At 36.9% G+C, this 21,679-nt stretch overlaps 1 protein-coding gene across 1 annotated transcript in view; it reads right to left on the reverse strand.

The window, feature by feature from the left end:
* Positions 1 to 21,679, reverse strand: part of LOC136028994 (actin-related protein 10-like) — a gene marked incomplete at its 5' end in the record, with an annotated part of 123,372 nt that overhangs the window by 49,764 nt on the left and 51,929 nt on the right. The window contains 1 exon segment of the mRNA XM_065706993.1: positions 14,614 to 14,815. Coding sequence (XP_065563065.1) covers positions 14,614 to 14,815 — 202 coding nt within the window.

Here is a 21,679-nt window from a genome sequence, read left to right on the forward strand (position 1 = left end):
TGTCCCTGTGTCCGGGTCATCATTTATATTCCCTGTGTCCCCGTCGTCATTTGTGTCCCGGTGTCCCAGTCTGTGATTTCTATTTGAGTGTCCCGGGCGTCATTTATATTCGTCAGGATATTGTAGGGCACCGTAGCATCGATGAGTTTAAGCAATTCTTGTCAACTGATTGTTTCGCCTATAAAGAATATTATCTCGAGGTAAGAACTGATCACCGACCACAACGATTGCCACTTTGTTGATAGTTCCGTATCAGGAGGCATCAATTCGATTGCTGTTTTTAAGCAGAAGCACTAAATTATTATTTTTGTGGAAAAGATGATATATATAAATATATATATATATTTTCTTTTTAGTTTTTTTGTAGTTTTTACCTTTTTTAGTTTTTTTCTTCTTTTGTATTAATGCTAAAGCCAAGGTTCAAACCTGGAGCCTCTCGGACCTAGAACCTGAAACATAAAGCTTTACCAACTCAGCTACTTCGGCGTGAATACATTCGTTTTGAGCAGCTTCCTCGGGTGTTGCCATTGTTGTCCTGGTCGTCATTTATATTGCCTGTGTCCCGGTCGTCATTTGTGTCCCGGTATCCCAGTCTATAATTTCTCCTTGAGTGTCCCGGTCGTTATTTATATTCCCTCTGTCCCGGTCGTCATTTGTGTCCCGGTCTGTAATTTCTCTTTGAGTGTTTTTTTCTTTTTTAGCCTCAAGCCTGTTTCCTTGCTGTTCTTTTGATTCCTCGGCACGCTTTCTTTTCTGACTTTCTCTATCAGCAGCAAGTTTTTTGGCATAGACTCTTTGAGCATCTTCATCAGCTTTTGCCATTGTAAGTTCATCAGTCATTTTAAACTTAAACATTAATAGATTTCTACGTGAACATATATGTCTTAAATATCTTTAATGACGTCACCGTCATAGCAAAAATGACGACCACTAACTTCATGACGCCAGTCGACACAGAAACATGACGTCACCTGATCCACAGACAGACAACTTATTTTTATATATATAGATAGATATAATTCTAAAATTGTCAGGTAATTTTCTATTTTGAAATAAAAACTAAAAATTATTGCTCAGACAACATAAATATTTTTGATATTTACATAATAGCTTTAGTGGTTCTGGACTGAAAACTAAATATGCTAATCAAATTGGGAATTGCAATCTTTTAGGTTGAAAAGGCAGATCCATTGGAATCATGAGAATGCGTGGAATAAGAAAAGCCTCACCCTCAAAAGGCCCTGTCAAGATTGTTGCCTCTATTACGTTATAAAAGACATAACACGTCATTTGTGTCCCGGTGTCCCGGTCTGTAGTTTCGTTAGTCGACAAACATGACGTCAGACGACAAACAACTTCATGACGACATACAGCTCAATCCTTATAATGACGTCAGTCGACAAACATGACGTCAGTCGACACACAAACATGACGTCAGTCGACAGACAGACAAACAACTTATTTTTATATATATAGAAGCTAGATATATATATATATATATCTTCTATATATATAAAAATAAGTTGTCTGTCTGTCTGTGTGTGGATCAGGTGACGTCATTTTTCTGTGTAAACTGACGTCATGAAGTTAGTTGTCGTCATTTTTGCAATGACGGTGACGTCATTAACGGTATTTAAGACATTTGTTCACGGAAAAATGTTTAATTGTAAAATGACTGAAGAACCTATTGGGTTTGGGATTTTGACTTGGATAAGGTCATCAATGCCTACCAGATTTAAGTTAAAAAAACAAAGGTTCGTCGATATGTACTTCATAGTGACGCTGAAAAATAAAGAAGAAAAAGAAAACTGAAAAAAGAAAAAAGGTAAAAAACTAAAAAAAAACTAAAAAGAAAAAACACACAAAGAGAAATTACAGACCGGGACACAAATGACGACCGAGACAGAGGGAATATAAGTGACGACCGGGAACCTCAAAGAGAAATTACACACTGGGACACCCAGACACAAATCACGACCGCGACACAGGGAATATAAATGACGACCGGGACACAGGGACACAACTACAACGGGGACGCCGGGGGCACAGGGAGGATATATAAATGACGACCGGGACACAGGGATTGTTCGAATAGAAATTACAGACCGGGACACCGGGACACAAATGACGACCGGGACACAGGGAATATAAATGACGACCGGGACACTCAAAGAGAAATTACAAACTGGGACACCGGGACACAAATGACGACCGGGACACAGGGAATATAAATGACGACCAGGACACAGGGACACATCATTAGAATAATGAGGTATAGATCTGAATACGGATTGTTTTTCCCATGGACAATTATATGTTGCATGTTCAAGAGTCAGTAAACCTGAAAATCTATTTATATGCACAGACAATGGGACAGCGAAGAATGTTGTATATTCGCATGTTTTACGTAGTTAAAAACATATATTTATATCTATCTCTATTCACAGATGGGACACAGGGACACAACTACAATGGCGCGTAACTAATATGGCGCGTAACGACTTACGCGCGCGGGGGGGCTTGGGGGGCGCGAAGCGCCCCACCAACTAGGTGATGGGGTGGCGCTTCGCGCCACCCCAACAGCTAGTATGTATATATATAAAAATAAGTTGTCTGTCTGTCTGTGGATCAGGTGACGTCATGTTTCTGTGTTGACTGACGTCATGAAATTAGTTGTCGTCATTTTTGCTTTGACGGTGACGTCATTAACGGTATTTAAGACATTTGTTCACGGAAAAATGTTTAATTGTAAAATGACTGAAGAACCTACAATGGCAACAGCCGAGGAAGCTGCTCAAAGAGTTTATGCCAAAAAACTTGCTGCTGATAGAGAAAGTAAGAAAAGAAAGCGTTCCGAGGAATCACAAGAACAGCAAGAAAACAGGCTTGCGGCTAAAGAACGCAAAACCGCGCAGTTAGATGAAAATCCACCTGGACAGCGAGAGTCAAAACATATCAAAACTGAAAATGATAGCGATGATGATTGGGTTTGGGATTTTGACTTGGATAAGGTCATCAATGCCTACCAGATTTAAGTTAAAAAAACAAAGGTTCGTCGATATGTACTTCATAGTGACGCTGAAAAATAAAGAAGAAAAAGAAAACTGAAAAAAGAAAAAAGGTAAAAAACTAAAAAAAAAACTAAAAAGAAAAAACACTCAAAGAGAAATTACACACCGGGACACAAATGACGACAGAGACAGAGGGAATATAAGTGACGACCGGGAACCTCAAAGAGAAATTACAGACTGGGACACCCGGACACAAATCACGACCGGGACAGAGGGAATATAAATAACGACCGGGACACAGGGACACAACTACAGCGGGGACGCCGGGGGCACAGGCGGGATATATAAATGACGACCGGGACACAGGGATTGTTCGAATAGAAATTACAGACCGGGACACCGGGACACAAATGACGACCGGGACACCGAGACACAGGGAATATAAATGACGACCGGGACACTCAAAGAGAAATTACAAACTGGGACACCGGGACACAAATGACGACCGGGACACAGGGAATATAAATGACGACCGGGACACAGGGACACATCATTAGAATAATGAGGTATAGATCTGAATACGGATTGTTTTTCCCATGGACAATTATATGTTGCATGTTCAAGAGTCAGTAAACCTGACAATCTATTTATATGCACAGACAATGGGACAGCGAAGAATGTTGTATATTCGCATGTTTTACGTAGTTAAAAACATATATTTATATCTATCTCTATTCACAGGTGGGACACAGGGACACAACTACAATGGCGCGTAACTAATATGGCGCGTAACGACTTACGCGCGCGGGGGGGCTTGGGGGGGCGCGAAGCGCCCCTCCAACTAGGTGTTGGGGTGACGCGAAGCGCCACCCCAACAGCTAGTATATATATATATATATATATATATATATATATATATATATATATATATATATATATATATATATATATATATATATATATAATATAAAATATATTATATTTAAAATTTTATTAAAAAATCAAATTCTGTATTATTGCATCTAATTAGGTCTGCAACATATTCTCATATTTTTCATTCCTTAAGTCGATTTTTGTTGATGTTGTTAGAGTACTTCCTTGTATTGGCTCACTAGTAACCGAAACTCTATAAAAAAATATATATATATATATAAAAAAAAATGATATCAATGGATGAATCAAAGAATCAGATTATTATGCTGATTTCAAACATACAAATTTCATCAAGTTTAATTTTATTCGTCAAAGGCTACGAGCCTGAGAAAATTTGCTTAATTTTCGAAAAAAGGGCAATTCACCCACTAAAAGTCATAGAATATAAATAAAAATCACACCACCAGATTTAGCGTATCACAGAACTCTACTGTAGAGGTTTCATGCTCCTATCTGCAAAAAAGCGGAATTTTGCGTTTTTTGCCAGAAGAAAGATCACGGAGCCGTGTCGTATCGAACCATTGGTCCTAGAAGATCATAAGTGGGCTCATTCGACCGGAAATTAAAATTTTTAATGACCTCTTTAAGTGACCAAAAGGATTGGGGGAAGGGCAACTAGGCCCCATCCCCGCCCTTTTTCCCAAAATCGACCGATCAAAATTTTGAGATAACCGTTTGTTCATTATAGTTGAAAGGCCCAATAACTTTACCTTTGGATATAACATGACTTCCCCACAGCCCCAGGGGCAAGGTGTTTAAGCAATAAAATTTGCCCAATGTTTACACATAGTATTTGTTATTGGGAAGTATGCATGCATTTTCGGGTGGGGAGAAATTTTCTGCTTGGGGTTTCTCCACGGGGTAATTTTCCATGGGGAGGGAAGTTTCCAGGGGGTAAACTTGTCAGAGAAAATCATACATTGGGGGAATTTTGTGCGTGGTGTTGTTAAGGGTAATTGTCCGGTGTAAATTTCCACCGAGATTGAATTGTCTAGAGGATATTTCAGTGGGGAGGGAGATTTCTCCGTGGAGGTGGGACTAGATTTCCTGGCATTACCACGATCAGAAATTAAATAAAAAACAAGTTTTCTTTTCAATTGAAAGTAAGGAGCAACATTAAAACTAAAACGAACAGAAATCATTACGTATGAAAGAGGCTACCCCCACTCAACACCTCGCTCTTTACATCAAAGTTATAATTTTGTCCCAATTCTTTAAAGATGGCTCCTGAAACACAACGGTCGTTTAATTAGAACAATAAGCTTTTTTAAAAGTACTAAAAAAAATTAGTGTAAAGAGCGAGGTGTTAAGGAGGGGGCAGCCCCCTTCATATTAGTAATAATTTCTATTCGTTTAAGTTTTAATGTTGCTCCTTTCTTTCGGTTGAAAAAACTTGTTTTTTTATGTTTAATTTTATTCTAAAGATGGTGGTTTCAGCTTGCTTGCGTGATTAATGCATGACTCGCCTTGAATTAAAGCATCCAGAACATAATCATCCAATACATTAACTACAGGACGATAACGTGTTGTAACTTTATTTACTTTCACAGACATTGAACAACCTCCTTCGACATTTTTCGCAATTAAGAGCAGTGTCCGTTTGACAAGCTCTCGTTTATTTATCATGAATATGAAGCAATCTTGATAGAGCTTAAGAATTCATGAGATTGACGTCACTATGCCTTTTCAACATTTCCATGGGAAGCAAGAAATATCTAGAAAAGTCGTGTTCCATTTATTTACATTACTGATGCTCGATAAAGGAATAAGAGGTAAATGGGGTTTAAAAAGGAGAAGAAAAGGGAGACACTTCCTTCGATATATTTGATTAGCCCAAATAAGCCCTTGATGAAAAATGGCGCACACTAATGCAAGAGATAGTGGGCCAATCATTCTTGCATTATGTTTAACATTTTATGTTCACATAATGGTTGTGGGTACCTTTATATGCTTCTTTGGAAGAATGCTGAAGGTAGATGAATATAATTTGAGATTTTGGTGAACATTGGAGACATTTGGAGTTTCAAAAAAGAGGCATAAAGCAGTAAGAATTAATACTGAAATACTCACAGGTACAAAAGAATGTATGGAGGGGTTCAATTATTTGCAAGTCCACAAATAGAGAAACATTGAAGCGCATACAGAATAAAGGCCAAACTGGCCATACCTTGAAGTTTTCTTTCAAATTAAAAAACAAAAATTTTCAAATTAAAGTAAAGAGCGACGTAAAAAATCAAAACATCTGAACTGCAGATTGTATTATTTGAATTAAGCACAGACAACTGAATGAGCGCTTACATTCTCGAAGTCGTTCGACACAAAATGTAAACCTTCTGTCCAAGGATATATCCAGGATCTTAGTTAGGGGGAGGGAGATCACAAAAAAACTTCAAACGCGTCAAAAATTGGTTTATGTGCATTTTGGCATGTTTTTACGAGTCGGACAAAATTGGTGAGGGGGGAGGGTAAACTCGGTACCCCGACAAATAATGCTATGGCACAACGACAAAAGATACTGCTATGGGTGAACAAATAAACCTGAAAACGAACAAAATTTAAAATGAATAATTAACTTATATTCAAAACGAACATAATTTACCACTAATAAGAGCAGGGCTACCGCCAACCTAAACATTTTAAAGGCCAGAGCAGGATTTGGGCTTTACATATGTGTTAAAAAAAAGTATGTTTTTTTTTATTTGTCAGAACATCAATATGACAACACAATAAAATAAATTCACGAGGCTAATATAGATTTAAATGTAAGAGCTCTCGCAAATAACGGTGGGGCTTCCCCATCCCGTCCTTTGCGAACCTTCTATTGGTCTTGAGGGCTGTTTGTGTTTTACTGAAAACTAAATGTATTTTGAACAGTGCGTGTTTTACTATATAGATCACACTGTTTATAACAGTATGATTCATCGACGGCAACAAAAAAGACAATTACGATTATAAACAAAATTCGAGGAAATAACCAATGGAATTAGACTGATTATTTAACACATAATGCTATTAATTCCTTGAAGTACCAGTAATCTTAGATTTTTAAATTTATAATTATAAAAGAGAAATTATTTAAAATATATTTGTGTTCAAAACAACACATGGAAGCCGTAATTATCTAATTAGGGAATGTATGGAACCTTACATTGCCTCTTACATTGCCTTTTGATTCATACATTTTTATGCTTTTTTCGAGCTTCTGTTTCTATTGACAAAAGATTGCTATTCAATGAACGGTATGATGAAAAAAAGAAGAATTGGAATGATAGTTGGACAAAGGGCTGTATCTGGGGGGGAGGGGTACCCACTGTGAACCCCCCTCCAAGGACTTTTGTTTGACTCTTACAAAAGTAACTAAATTACACATAAAAATGTTTGAACATAGAAACCTTGGTAGTCGCTAATATAGAAGTGTTTTTGGTTACCCCCCCCCCCAACTCGAACAATATTCTGGATACAGCCCTGGTTGGGCACCACCAATAATTAGAAATAAAATGAAGAGCAAACGAGCATCGGTGAAGTAGAAGCCTTGTTTGCACTCAAAATTCTAATGCAATGAAGGTATCTATTGTGCATATGAGTGTCACAACATCGGCAAACCGTTTCAAATATAGACTATGTATAAACCTTTTCGTAATATAGACTATGTATAGACCACGGGTTTCCGCAATACCGTACACACAGGAAAGATCGAAGAGTTTCCAATTCCTTTTTTCAGCGAAACATTTTTTCGTGTCCCTCCAAAATAAGTAAAATGGCTAATCTTGAAGTTAAACCGTTTTTAACTACAAGCGCAAATTGTATAATAAGCTACACAGGGTCTCAGATGAAGTAAAAAAGAATTAACTTGTGGGTATAATTTAAAAATCAACGCAACTTTTATATATTCATAGATGATGAGCTCTCGAAAATGCTCATTATAGATCGGAGATTATAATGGCACCACTTGCCACTCCCCAAAGTGTGAAAAAGTTGAGCATTACCCTAATAGCCAAGCTGGAACGTGACAAAGTTTAATTAACTGAATATTTAAACTATTCAATAACACAAAAAAGAGCCGAACTAATATTAATTCTTTGTTTTGTAGGCCAAATCCCTTCCTAACATTTAGTGGCTTTTTAGAGTCACTCCGTCTCCATTTGCGATTTTCTGCTATGTCATTTAAAAGAAGCCTCAATTTTGCTTATAGTAGGAATAAGAGTTAAACATAACGTTTTTCATCAGCCATACGAAAAAGCAAATATCCAAAAAGGCGGTAATATAGATGTTCTATGGCGGACGTAAAAGGTTGAATTAGTGTCTTTCCTATAGAAAATCGATTAATTGTTTCTTCTAAATTTTTCTAGTGGTCCCGTTGCTAAGAAAGGAGTGTCCTTCAATTTACTACATCCGTAGGGGAAATTGTAAAAAAAAGAAAAGATATCAAAGAGCACAAGTAAAGTTGTACGAGTCCCATACTAAACAGTTCTTGGTAACGACCTGTAAGTAAGGAGCGATGTGGCTCAATAGTAACCAAAACTCTAAGGATCAGAGTCTTGATAACAATAGATACATCGAAAGAAATTAAATTTTGGTGCTTATTCAAAATACATAAAATTCATCAGCTTTAATCCAATCAAAAGTTAATTAATCCAATCAAAATAATTAACCAATCAAAAGTTACGAGCCTGAGAATATTTGCCCAATTTTTGAAAAAGGGAAAAATAGCCTCAAACATCAAGCGAACTTAATAAAAACTAGATCTGCGTTGCATGGGCAACGTGAGGTGTTGCAGCAACCTTTGTTCGGCTTCGCAGAGTTAAGTGTTGCGAGAGTAATACTTTGGTTTTGTTTCTTCGCTTTGATTAAACGTTGTTAATCTGTAACGATCTTAAATAAATACTAGGTACACCATCTCGCAAAAGTTGCGATCCCCTCAGTGCAACTAGTTAAAAGTTGTAAACCTCTGAATGCTGAAGATGATTGTAGCCTAACAGCTGATTATTGCTTATAAGTCCCCTACATGTCTCACCACTGGAGCCAAATTGGTCTTACCATCAAATACACCGGAAACAAATAATAGGTACACCAACTAGCAAAAGTTGGGAATCCCTCATTGCTGAAGATGATTATGAGGTAACAGCGACTGTTGCTTAAAACTCCCTTATATGTCTCACAATTGGTATCAGCCTATTTTTGGTTTCAGTGTGCAACTTACTACCGAAGTTGTCAACCCCTTTAAACTTTCAAACTGGTACATTTCATGAAGAAATTTTTCCACAAAAAAATGCATGACATATACTTTGATCAGCTCATCACGAACTATCGACTGCCATCGAATAATCTATCTATCTTAGTTCCTTCTTTTTGCAAGGTAAATCTCTAATGATGCACATACAACAGAATTACAACCCTGGCCAGAAGAGAGCAATGTATCAGCTTAATACATTAGTAACCGGAGAGCGAAATAATGTGATATAGACATCGTAAAACAAAAACCAAGTATACAAAAAACAACAGGCAAATGAAAAAAAATATAAAAAACTAAAGAAGAACAGAGCAAAAAGAGCAGATGCCATCCCGGCACGATAATAGTTCAATCCAAACGTCAATCCAATTCGTAAATCCTTCCATCATGACAAGAAATTACCTTCAAATCATATTTTTTATTGACGAACGATCCTCTGATTTAGGAATTGTTTTAGCCAAATTAAATATATTTGCAGCAAGGGGGGTTCAAGCCTTTCTGTTTTATGTGAAGGAAGATTAAGCTTCTTGGAGCAAACATGGACAAAAGAAACGGGTATCCCAGCAAAAGCCTTTCAAGGAAATAGCTTGTTAAAAATCGAATGTCATAATGTCACATTATTGCTTGTAATTCTTTGTGTGGTATTAAGCACACCAAGAAAGAAAAAGAGGGTTTGGGTTTTCGATAAATTTCCTGCCTCAGTACGACGATAGATAAAGGGGCCATGAATCGTTACTGCCTTATTCTAGATTATATGTAGGGATTGTAAGTGAATCGTAAACGTGTTCGGGCAAATTAAGGGACAATATTTAAGATAGGATTCAACAAGAGAAAGATACAAGATTTTAAGAATGCGGAACGGAAACATATATTCTGGTCTATGAAGGCAAACCAAATTATGAGCAGGTTTCAGATGTAAACGAAATAACATCTCTTCGTTAATGATTCCGAGATACCGATTGTCCTTTTCGGCCAACCGACTAGGGCTAAGTGGAAAGCGAGTCATCCACGGTTGGGGTCGGGACACGTCGCAAAGAAAGATTTATTGGAAACACAAACTTCCTGAAAGGGTGTAAAGAGGGAGGCTTTGAACAGTTTTGAATGGAGGCGGAGCGCGCGTACCTGTGTTGGCCTCATGCAACTTGGTACTGCGGTGAGCTGTAACTAGTATCAGTAGTAACTGTAAGTGCCTTAATCCTTTTTATCCTATTTTGACCGAAGATCAGCTCTTCAGTTCTGGTCTTATCCAGTGCCTGCTTAGGTGCCCAAATATTATAAAATCAGTTTTTGATAAATTCAGAGCTAAACAGTTACAAGCAAACCATGCAACCAGGGATAGCATTGTCATCATCAGACTTTAAACCAGAAAGGACAGAGTTTTACCTTTTATAGGGCTGCAGTATCATCTCAAAAACTATCCCTAAGGTGTAACCAGGATGTAAGCATCTCGGTGGGTATTAATGTGAGGTGTGAATATTGGAGACATTAGTACTAACCCTTTTGGGATACCAATATCATCAACAGAACTAGGGCTTGGCACTTGACCATTAGTGTCCACATGAGTTTTTTGGCCAAGCAAGAAAGAGTTTCATAAATCTAACATTTAATTTTAATGCTTGTATTATTAGTTGTTGCTTTTTTTCAAAAGGAATTTCAAAGTATGTCACTAGCATGAGTGTAGTCTGTTTATAAATATAAATAACAGGCAAAAAGCTCGCATATACGCAATTCCCGCTGTCGCTTGTCTTCTAACCACAACCACTTCAACCAATGCTTTTCCAGCTTTTCCCCCAGTAATTATTTTTGCTTTAATTATGTCGTTAAACAATTCAGTAACAGCGAGGCGTTTTTTTCACTGCAGATACCCTCGGAAATATCCAAAGTAAGCATTAGCATAATTGTTGTGTTATTCATTAGTTTTAACTCATGGGGTGGCAAATCACCAATTTCAACTGAATTGGGGACTTCTGGAATGAATTCAATTCCTCTTTTTGGTTTTTCTAGCACAGAGTCATATCTTTTATAGGATTTGTATTTTCCTGGAAGGCGATCGAATGTTTCAGCATTAGTTTTACTTACTTCTTTTCTGAACCGCTCAAAACTAACACATTCCTTTATTCCAATGTAATTTTGATTACTTCGTGAATGCTTCTTGTTCGATTGATTATGCTTGTTTTTACATGGCTTCAAACTGCCCGTATTTGTTGTGCATCATTTTCGTTTGCAATACTTTGTGATTCTCACTCTCACAAGTCTTCTAACCGCATATTTCGTCTCGCATTAAATTTGCTTCCGATTCATTGTGATGCTTGTTGTACATGTGTTCTAAGTGCAAATTCGTTGTGCGTCATTTTTGTTTGCGATTCGATGTGATTTTTGCTGTCACTTGTCTCCTAACTTCAGATTTCGTCTGCATCATTTTATTTATGATTCGCTGTGATGCTAGTGTTCATTTGTCTTCTAACCGTAGATTTTGCTGTGCTTCATTTTCTGTCTTCATTATATTAAACACTAGCTGTTGGGGTGGCGCTTCGCGCCACCCCAAAACCTAGTTGGTGGGGGCGCTTCGCGCCCCCCCAAGCCCACCCGCGCGCGTAAGTCGTTACGCGCCATATTAGTTACGCGCCATTGTAGTTGTGTCCCTGTGTCCCACCTGTGAATATAGATAAAGGAGAAAAGATTTCTCTTTTCGTTATAGATATATATGTTTTTAACTACGTAAAACTTGCGAATATACAACATTCTTCGATGTCCCATTGTCTGTGCATATAAATAGATTGTCTGGTTTACCGACTCTTGAACATACAACATAAAATTGTCCATGGGTCATTTTATTGTCATTTATATTCCCAGTATCCCGGTCGTCATTTGTGTCCCAGTGTCCCAGTCTGTAATTTCTCTTTGACCGTCCCGTTCGTCATTTATATTCCCTGTGTCCCGGTCGTCATTTGTGTCCCGGTGTCCCGGTCTGTAATTCATCTTTGAGTGTCCCGGTCGTCATTTATATCTCCCGGTCGTTGTTTGTGTCCCAGTGCCCCAGTCTGTAATTTCTCTTTGAGTGCCCCGGTCGTCATTTATATTCCCTGTGTCCCGGCTTTTAGTTTTCTTTTTCTCCTTTATTTTTCAGTTTTTTTAGTTTTTTTTTCTTTTTCAGTTTTTAGTATTTTTTTAGTTTTTTTATTAGTTTTTAGTTTTTTTTCTTCTTAGTTTTTTTGTAGTTTTTACCTTTTTTTAGTTTTTTTTTAGTTTTTTCTCTTTTTTAGTTTTTAGTTTTTTACCTTTTTTTGTTTTTTTTTTAGTTTTTTAGCTTTTTTAGTTTTTTTAGTATCTTCTTTTTAGTTTTTTTTGTAGTTTTTACCTTTTTTAGTTTTTTTCTTCTTTTGTATTAATGCTAAAGCCAAGGTTCAAACCTGGAGCCTCTCGGACCTAGAACCTGAAACATAACGCTTTACCAACTCAGCTACTTGAATACATTCGTTTTGAGCAGCTTCCTCGGGTGTTGCCATTGTAGGTTCTTCAGTCATTTTACAATTAGAAATTTCTTTTTCAACGATCTTCTTACAATTAAAAATTTGTCTTTGAACGATATTCTTAAATACCTGTGTCCTGGTCGTCATTTATATTCCCCGTGTCTCGGTCGTCATTTGTGTCCCGGTATCCCAGTCTGTAATTTCTCCTTGAGTGTCCCGGTCGTCATTTATATTTCCTCTGTCCCGGTCGTCATTTGTGTCCCGGTCTGTAATTTCTCTTTGAGTGTTTTTTTCTTTTTAGTTTTTTTTAGTTTTTTACCTTTTTTCTTTTTTCAGTTTTCTTTTTCTTCTTTATTTTTCAGAGTCACTATGAAATACATATCGCCGAACCTCTGTTTTTTTAACTAAAATCTGGTAGGCATTGATGACCTTATCCAAGTCAAAATCCCAAACCCAATCATCATCGCTATCATTTTCAGTTTTTATATGTTTTGACTCTCGCTGTCCAGGTGGATTTTCATCTAACTGCGCGGTTTTGCGTTCTTTAGCCGCAAGCCTGTTTTCTTGCTGTTCTTGTGATTCCTTGGCACGCTTTCTTTTCTTACTTTCTCTATCAGCCGCAAGTTTTTTGGCATAGACTCTTTGAACAGCTTCCTTGGCTGTTGCCATTGTAGGTTCTTCAGTCATTTTACAATTAAACATTTTTCCGTCCACGATCTTCTTGCAATTAAAAATTTGTCTTTGAACGATTTTCTTGAATACTTTTAGCCTCCTTTTTTCACTTTCTCTTTTAGCAGCAAGTCTGGTTTCGCGTTGCTCTTGTGATTCCTCGGCACGCTTTCTTTTCTTACTTTCTCTATCAGCAGCAAGTTTTTTGGCATAGACCCTTTGAGCAGCTTCCTCGGCTGTTGACCTTGTAGGTTCTTCAGTCATTTTACAATTAAACATTTTTCCGTGAACGAATGTCTTAAATACCTTTAATGACGTCATCGTCATAATGACGACATGACGGCCTGATGACACGACGTCATTCGACACACAGACAACTTATTTATATATATATATAGATTTTCCCCTGCTTTTTGCTTTAGCTGTTCGGATTCATTCATCATCTTGTAAAATTTCGTATGACGTCATAGACACAAACAAAAACTTTTTTTCCAGCTTTATCCCCAGTAATTATATTGGCTTTAATTACATTGTTACACAATTCAGTAGCAACCAGGCGTGTTCCATTGCACATATCCTCAGAAATGTCTAAATTACATGTTAGCATGATTATCGTGTTGTTAATTAAATTTCTTCAAATTTATTTTCAAAATTACATTTTATTAGTAAGACTAATTTAGATAATAGTTAATATTCTTGAATCTGGTGGAAATGGCCATTTTTCTCGCTTGCAGGTTTTTCAACCATGATATGGAGATTCTTTTGTTACTGCTTATATAGAAAAAAAAATGGAAAAAAAGATACTTCGAGAGTTTTAGGTACTTTCAATTTATCTTTCCACGTATTCCAACAAATGCAAATTTGTGCTAAGCCCGGCACCTCTTGCCCCTTAGCTGCGCACTGGGCGACTGGGAAGATATGTGCGCTAAAAGATATAAAGCTAGGTTTTGAGTTTAGAGGGGGGATATAAAGAATGTGCAGAAAAAATCGTCCAGTATGCCGACAAATGCGGACACAAAATCTAAGTTAAACTAAAATCACAAGACAAATTCCAAGGTGTCAGCACTTCTTGCGGACACCTTGGAACTTCGAGAGGAGAGAGATAACTATCTCTTTTAAATAGCTAATTATACTGAACATGACAGAATTATCTTTTCAGGCATTTTAAACTGCAGGGAAATAACGCCAGATTGCGTCACCAGTACCACCTTAAAGTCAGCTTAACCTGTCGAGATTATCCCAAGCTGAGTTATTGTTTTTGTTGTATAAGAAAATGTTCAATGAAACAAAATAAGCTTACCACCAAGCCAAGCTATGAAGTTTTCCTTCCCAGGTAAGTTATGATATTTTACAGATTTGACAGGAAACCGACTGGAATAAATTGGACGAGCGGCAAAATCTTTGATTTCTCCCAGTAGCCTAGCTTTAAAACCAGGTAGCATAGCAGTTCCACCTATGATGACAACATTCTCAAGCAAAGTGGTTCTGGTGTCAATTGGACACTAAAAAAAATAAAAAATTATTGGACCATTTTACTGGAATATCTTTCCAAGAGACCTTATACTTTTTATTAATGATAGCGGAAACATACAAAGTACACTGATCTGCATCTACAATGAATTAAAATTGTTTCAAGTTTTGTATGTTATTTTTTTCCTGAACTTGGTATTGTTCCCTTTTTATTTATGATAATTTGTTATAATAATTTTATGATAATTGACTTAGTAATCGGTAAAAACCGATTACTTAAGAAACAGCAGCAGTTAGCCTCGGATTGACTTCTTCTGTGATGACGACTAACGCACACCGCCGGGTTGGATTCTTGAAAACGACCGTGTTTTTTCGTATTTGATACTGGAATGTTAGAACAGTTAATCAAGAGACACAGCCAGGAAATTTCAGCAGTGATGAGGACCCTTGGTAAGTTCCGTATTGACTTTGCTGGTTTTGGTACTTTGAATAGTGAGACATACCATATTTTGTATTCTGGACTTGAAATTTGATACTGGGATGTTAGAACAATTAATAAAGAAACACAGCCAGGAAAACTCAACAGTGTTATGAGGACCCTTGGTAAGTTCCGTATTGACATTGCTGGACTTTCTGATTCTAGACTTACCGGTTTTGGTACTTTGAATAGTGAGACATACCATATTTTGTATTCTGGACTTGAAACTAGAAAAGAGGCAGGTGTTGGAATGGCATTAAACCGTCGGACCAAAAAGTGCCTAGTGAACTGGGAACCTATTAATGAGCGGATCCTTCGTGCTGGCTTTGCCACTTCTCAGGCCAAATTGACAGTTGTTGCTGTGTATGCCCTAAGCAATGATAGCTGTGATCAGAACAAAGATGATTTTTATCGCGTGTTGTCAAATGTTGTTGTTAAAGCGCATCGCCATGATATTGTGACCGTGTGTGGGGACTTTAACGATGAAGTTGGAAATGATGACTCCTATGCCCCAGCTATCCTTGGTAAGCACGGACTGGGGGAAATCAACGATAATGGCGTACGTTTAATTGACTTCTGTGCGACTCATGAACTTATCGTGGGCGCATCACGGTTCCCTCATAAACAGATACACAAATATACTTGGAACTCGCCTGATGGTGTAACAAGAAATGAAATAGACCATATTTTAATTGCCAAGTACAGGCGACGTTGTTTAGAGGACCTTCCGAAGTGCCGACTGCTATTCCGACCATCAACTTGTTGTTGCTAAGTTTAAGCTAAAACTAAAAACCGTCATAAAACCCCAGGGGTCAGTAAAAACATTTAATGTGAGAAAACTGCAGGACCCGTATGTATTGCAAAAGTATACATCTACTTTGTCAAATAAGTTTTCCCTACTAAGGTATGAGTTGTCAATTGATAATCAATGGGAAAAGATCGTCAAATCCCTGAAAGAGGCGGCACAAGAAGTTGTGGGATAAAACAGGAAGAAGAAAGAGCAGTGGCTATCTGAAAATACCTGGGATATCATTGATAAAAGGGCAGAAGTCAAAATTCACGTAGATAGGCATGAGCTTAACACGACATGCCGAAGAGAATATCTAGATGATCTAAAAGCGCAGTATAAGTGTCTCAATAAACAAGTCAAAACACGGACTAGGATTGATAAGAGGGTGTACCTCGAAACTATGGCTGATCAGGCTGAAATAGCCGCCAAGCTACTTCAGCCCAATTATTTTACGATAAACATTACAGATAGCTTGCATAACATGTCAAAAGTGAGCCGCAAATTAACTGAGTCGAAAATCAAACAGCCAATAGGCCTTACAAGATAAGAACATATTAAAGCTTACAAAGAATTAAAACTTTTAGTTCACCAGAGATAATAAGGGTACAAATGGAATAGTTTTTCCTCAAGATTTGCTCTCCATAAAAGGAGAAACAATAATATGTTTCTTAAAAATACATGGATAAATTAAGCAATTTAGAAAAAACACAACCAGCACCGTGAGGATAGCGTGCATTGACCATTTTCCTCACCCCTTAGACCCTCCAGAAAAAGGGAATAGCACACAGGGGGCAGAGAAAGTCTCACGAGAGATTCTATAGCTTACCTGCAGCCATGACAACCACCCACTTTGGTTAAAAAGACACCTCTACACTTCCCAGGTCTCGGTCGTACTGCCATTGTAGGTTATGTCTTAGACTTTTGCACCTTCCCTCAGGGCATCAATCATATATTGCGTTTTAAAGCCGATCCTCAGGCATACAAATGATATGGCCGAGGTATGTCCATCTCTTGCGCTCCATAAGGTCAGCAACTACAGGTTCGTCTGACGAACTTCTGCCTGACAGGTTCGTCGACGAACTTCTATGCTGAGAACCATTATTTGCTACAATATATTCAGGGTTCTTCCAAGGCACATGTTGTCAAAGGGTAGGAAACGTTTCTCCAGTTGAATTTTTATTTTCCAGCACCCAATTTGCACAGAGGAGAATGGAAAAAACATTACGGTTAAGGAGGCTTCGCTTTAAGCGAAGGAAATACGTAATGCTCCGCCAGACGCTTTCGACTTAGAAAAGCCAGTGTCGCTTGTCCAATTCTTCTTTTGATTTCGTTGGCCATTTCATAATTATACTCAATCTTACTTCCTAGATGTTTAAATACTTTGACCTGAATTGATTTATATTTGCCCTTTAGTATCATTGGAGAGTCAAACAAGGCAATGCTATTTGCATAACTGAAAGTCGCCACAAGTCCCAATTTCCCGGCCTCGTCATCTATGGTGTCGAGTAGCAGCCAGTCTCCCTTTCGCTTTGACAAAAAGAACAACGTCATCTGAAAAGACCAGATCAGAGATCTGGTGGCTGCTAATCTTCACTCCAAAGCCTGAAGATCGCTGCAGAGTATAGTAAATTACAATGACAAACAGGAACGGGGACAGGATACATCCTTGTTTAACGTCCGTTATTTCCTAGAAGAAACGCATGCCCCCATTTTCTATTCATATGCAGAATTCACTATCTTCAATAGCAAATTGAATAAAATCACAATTTGATTACTTTCTCAGGTAATCTACATTATTTTAAAATCGTCCATAAAATATGACAGCCAATAGAGTGGAAAGCCTTCTCAAAATCAATTAAGAGCAGGTATAGCTTTTTCTGCCTATTTCTGCACTCTTCCACCATCAATCTGAGAACGAAAAAAAAAAAACTTGCATCGCGTTTAAATAAATAAATAAAAATCAAACCGACTGATTTTGCTAAGTTACAAGTGATCTGTTCAGTCAATAATCGATCAAACATTCTGTAACTTTCGGTTACCTTCATTTCTCACTGCACGAAAAGTAATCATTTACAAAGTAACAATATAAGTCCGATTTAAAACACATTCATGACATTAAAAAACTTTCTTTTTTTCCAAAAGCAATAGCGTTAAAAAAAACTCAATGAATCATAACTATGGAGCAACATAAATATTAAATTAAGTAAGGCTTAACATGAAGAATATTTATTTCTTAGATTCAAAAAGAATACGAACAAAATACATAATTAATATTTACGAGAAACATATGCGTTGATTGGAATACGCAAATAGATAGACAATTCTTTTACTGACTGCTGGCCGCAAAAGCTGATGTGAAAAGACTAGCAAATCTGTCTAAGCTATTTTTTTTGGGGGGGGGGATGGCTGGAAGTAGCTTTCTGAGGAGTTTTTCTTTGTGTGTGTAATTTAGGTATCTGAGACCAAGTTAGTCAAGCTCCTTTGATCTTTTTTCTATTCTTATATATATTTTTTTTAGTTGCTTATTTTTTTCTCTCCTTTGATGTTTTTTTCTGTCCTTATTTGAATTGATCTGTCAATTTCATTTTCTATTTAATCTCCTACAGATTACTGCCTCTTGAAACTGCCATAGATGTATGTAATTTTTTTTATAAATAAAACCAATCCCCCCCCAAAAAAAACAACATTAGCTAATATTAAACAACATCTTTTAATATTAGCCGAAAAATGTGTATATTTAAGGTTTAAATGCACCAAAACAAGTTTCAGAACTGAATATTTGAAGAATTATACATCATAATCAAGCTTTATAAAAAGCATCAATCGATAATAAGAACAAAAAAATAAAAAAAATGATTATATGTTAAAATAGCAGTATGTAACTGAATTTATCTTGAGAAAAATAAAGCCGGTTTCTCCACAATTTTGACTTCGTTTTGTCCTAAAAAAAAAACTGTTCATTTGTTTGAATCAGATTCAGCTTTGCTTAATGGGTAAGAGCAGAAAGCGACTGTTGAAAAAAAAATATAAAATAAACAATACCATCTAGCATCTGGTAATTGTGAAGCGTATTAATTCTTTTGAGACTGAAAACAACTTCCCACAATATAATTTTAGCCTTAGATCCATGCCTGAAAGTTTCATTTCCTCAATCTACTATTTTCTAAGAGATTCAAAAGTCCCTAATCCAAAATTTTACCCTAAGATAAGTAGTTTCGGTTCTTTTAAATAGCCAATTATGCTGAACATGACAGCATTATCTTTTCAGGCATTTTAAACTGCAGGGAAATGACGCCAGATTGCGTCACCAGTACCACCTTAAAGTCAGCTTAACCTGTCGAGATTATCCCAAGCTAAGTTTCTCCTACTTAGTGCAGACGGGATTTCGAGTTAAAGTTATTCTTCAAAAAAAGAGAATTCTCATGAATTATTTATTTTCATTAAGTATTTGAATACGGTCCTTTTTTTCTACAGCGCTATAAGAACAAACCTGATTTTAGTCTTAGATCCATGCCTGAAAGTTTCATTTCCTTAATCTACTACTTTCTAAGAGATTCAAAAGTCTCTAATACAAAATTTCATCCTAAGATATGTAGTTTCAGTTCTTTTAAATAGCTAATTATCCTGAACATGACAGAATCAACCATTTTATTGGATCTGGTTTCTTCTCAGACTCGTTGTGATTCTCAATGTTGCTTCTCCTCTAACTGCAGATTTCATTTACAATTCGGTATATTCGTTCTGATTGTCACATGTCTTCTTGCCGCAGATCTCGTTCGTGCTTCATTTTCTTGTATCATCACATTGCACCGAACCACATTTTTAACTAATTTGGAACAAAACTGTAACTACACCGCACTATTCGTGAATTTTTATCTGTTGAATTTAGGACTTTGTATAAGACAATATTGATCTTTGGGAGATGTCCTCTACACCCCTTACCCCCACCATTTTGAGCAGTTGACCATATTAATATCAGCTTCCACTTTAGATTCTTGACCTTTCCTGAATAAGAGGGGACTGTTGTCATCAGTTAAGAATCTATTAGTAGCCATTAATCTAAATATACCCCTTGAGATTCAAAACGAGTAGCGGACAGATTTTTCGAATAACCATATATATTGATCCGAAGGACCTGTGACAAAAAGCTGAAAGATTGTAACCTTATACTATCCAATCTAGGGCTTTACTTATCCTTGCCCAATACAGAGGAGATTCACTACCTTCCCTTTAAAATGGTGTTCAACTTTGTAATATTACGCCTAAACTATGCAATTGGGCAACTATATAATTGCTATGCTATAATTGCTATATAAAATGCTGTATATCCGTAAAAGAAAGATTTTAATAGATATTTTCATCTAAATAAAATTTCAAATTATTGTGTCCGACTGTCAAACAATTTATAGATAGATAGATAGATTTATTCCCACGAAAGCCCAATCGGACCATGGTGACATACACAAAACAAGCGAAACAATACAGCAACAAAACGTAAACTAAAAAAAACTCTAAAACTAGTTATTTTAGAAAATTATCACGATTACTCGTGATACGGACTTTCCCTGCAAGGACGGACTTTCCAATATCGTTTATATTTAAGTAACACCTAATTTTCAAAGTTTCCAAAATCTAATCGCTCCCCTCGACGTTTTTACAAAATATTTCCTAGCGCAATTCCCTCAACTCCCTAAATTCCCCTAAAAATTTATGCAGAAACTCATCCATCTCTCCATACATAGGGCAAAAGTAAGGACCATCCCACAATCTAGCCCTCCCTAAATATTTTCTACGTTCTCCAACAGGCATAAAATTTATAGACAGCTTGGATCTTTAAGAACAGAATACGCCGATTAGCAATTTTAATTTCTCAAATATGGGGAAGTATTATGCAAGGGTTTAAACTAATTGGCTATGTTAGAATTTTCGCTTGACAACTTCGGCCCTGTTTTGGCCAAAATTACTGCTTTACGGCACTGGAGAGCCAGAAATGCCACTTTTCTGTTGCAGGAACTCTTTCGTTAGATATACCGGCGTCATAACTAAACAATTTCTGTTCTCAATATTCTACTTTCATTGGTTCGATACAATCATTCCAGAAAAAAAAGCGACTATCTTTATACTAGTAAATTTTTTTTTAGGTAAATCTAATAGTCCTTTCAGACGCATGGGGATAGGCTCAAAACCAATCATTACTATGAGCAAACCGATCGGTGTTTCCCATGGTGTCGTACGGTTTTGGGGCTAAGAATTTTTTTTTAGTTTCCCTATCGTACTCATCGCTTTTTTGTGTGTGGTCGAGCAAAAATGAGCAAGCACTTTTAAAAGTGGAAAGCATGTCAATTGTTAAGCAAGCAAAAGTTAAAATTTGGTTGTTCTTATTCAAAACAGCCAGTTCCTGCACGATACAAGTCATGGTCTTGATAAAGCAAACACTTGATATGGATTTATATTTTTTGACAAACTTTTGGCCACAGAAACCGCGCACAAGCACATCTTATCTATGTTTTTCAAAAAAAAAACTTACAAATATCGTCTGAACACTTTTCCTTTCATACTGATTGGTTTTTGTCTTCGGTTTCCTATGCACCTGAACGGACTATAAGCTTAATGAAATTTACCTATGAG

This window comes from Artemia franciscana, chromosome 7, assembly GCF_032884065.1.
Source record: "Artemia franciscana chromosome 7, ASM3288406v1, whole genome shotgun sequence".
Taxonomy (NCBI): Eukaryota; Metazoa; Arthropoda; class Branchiopoda; order Anostraca; family Artemiidae; genus Artemia; species Artemia franciscana.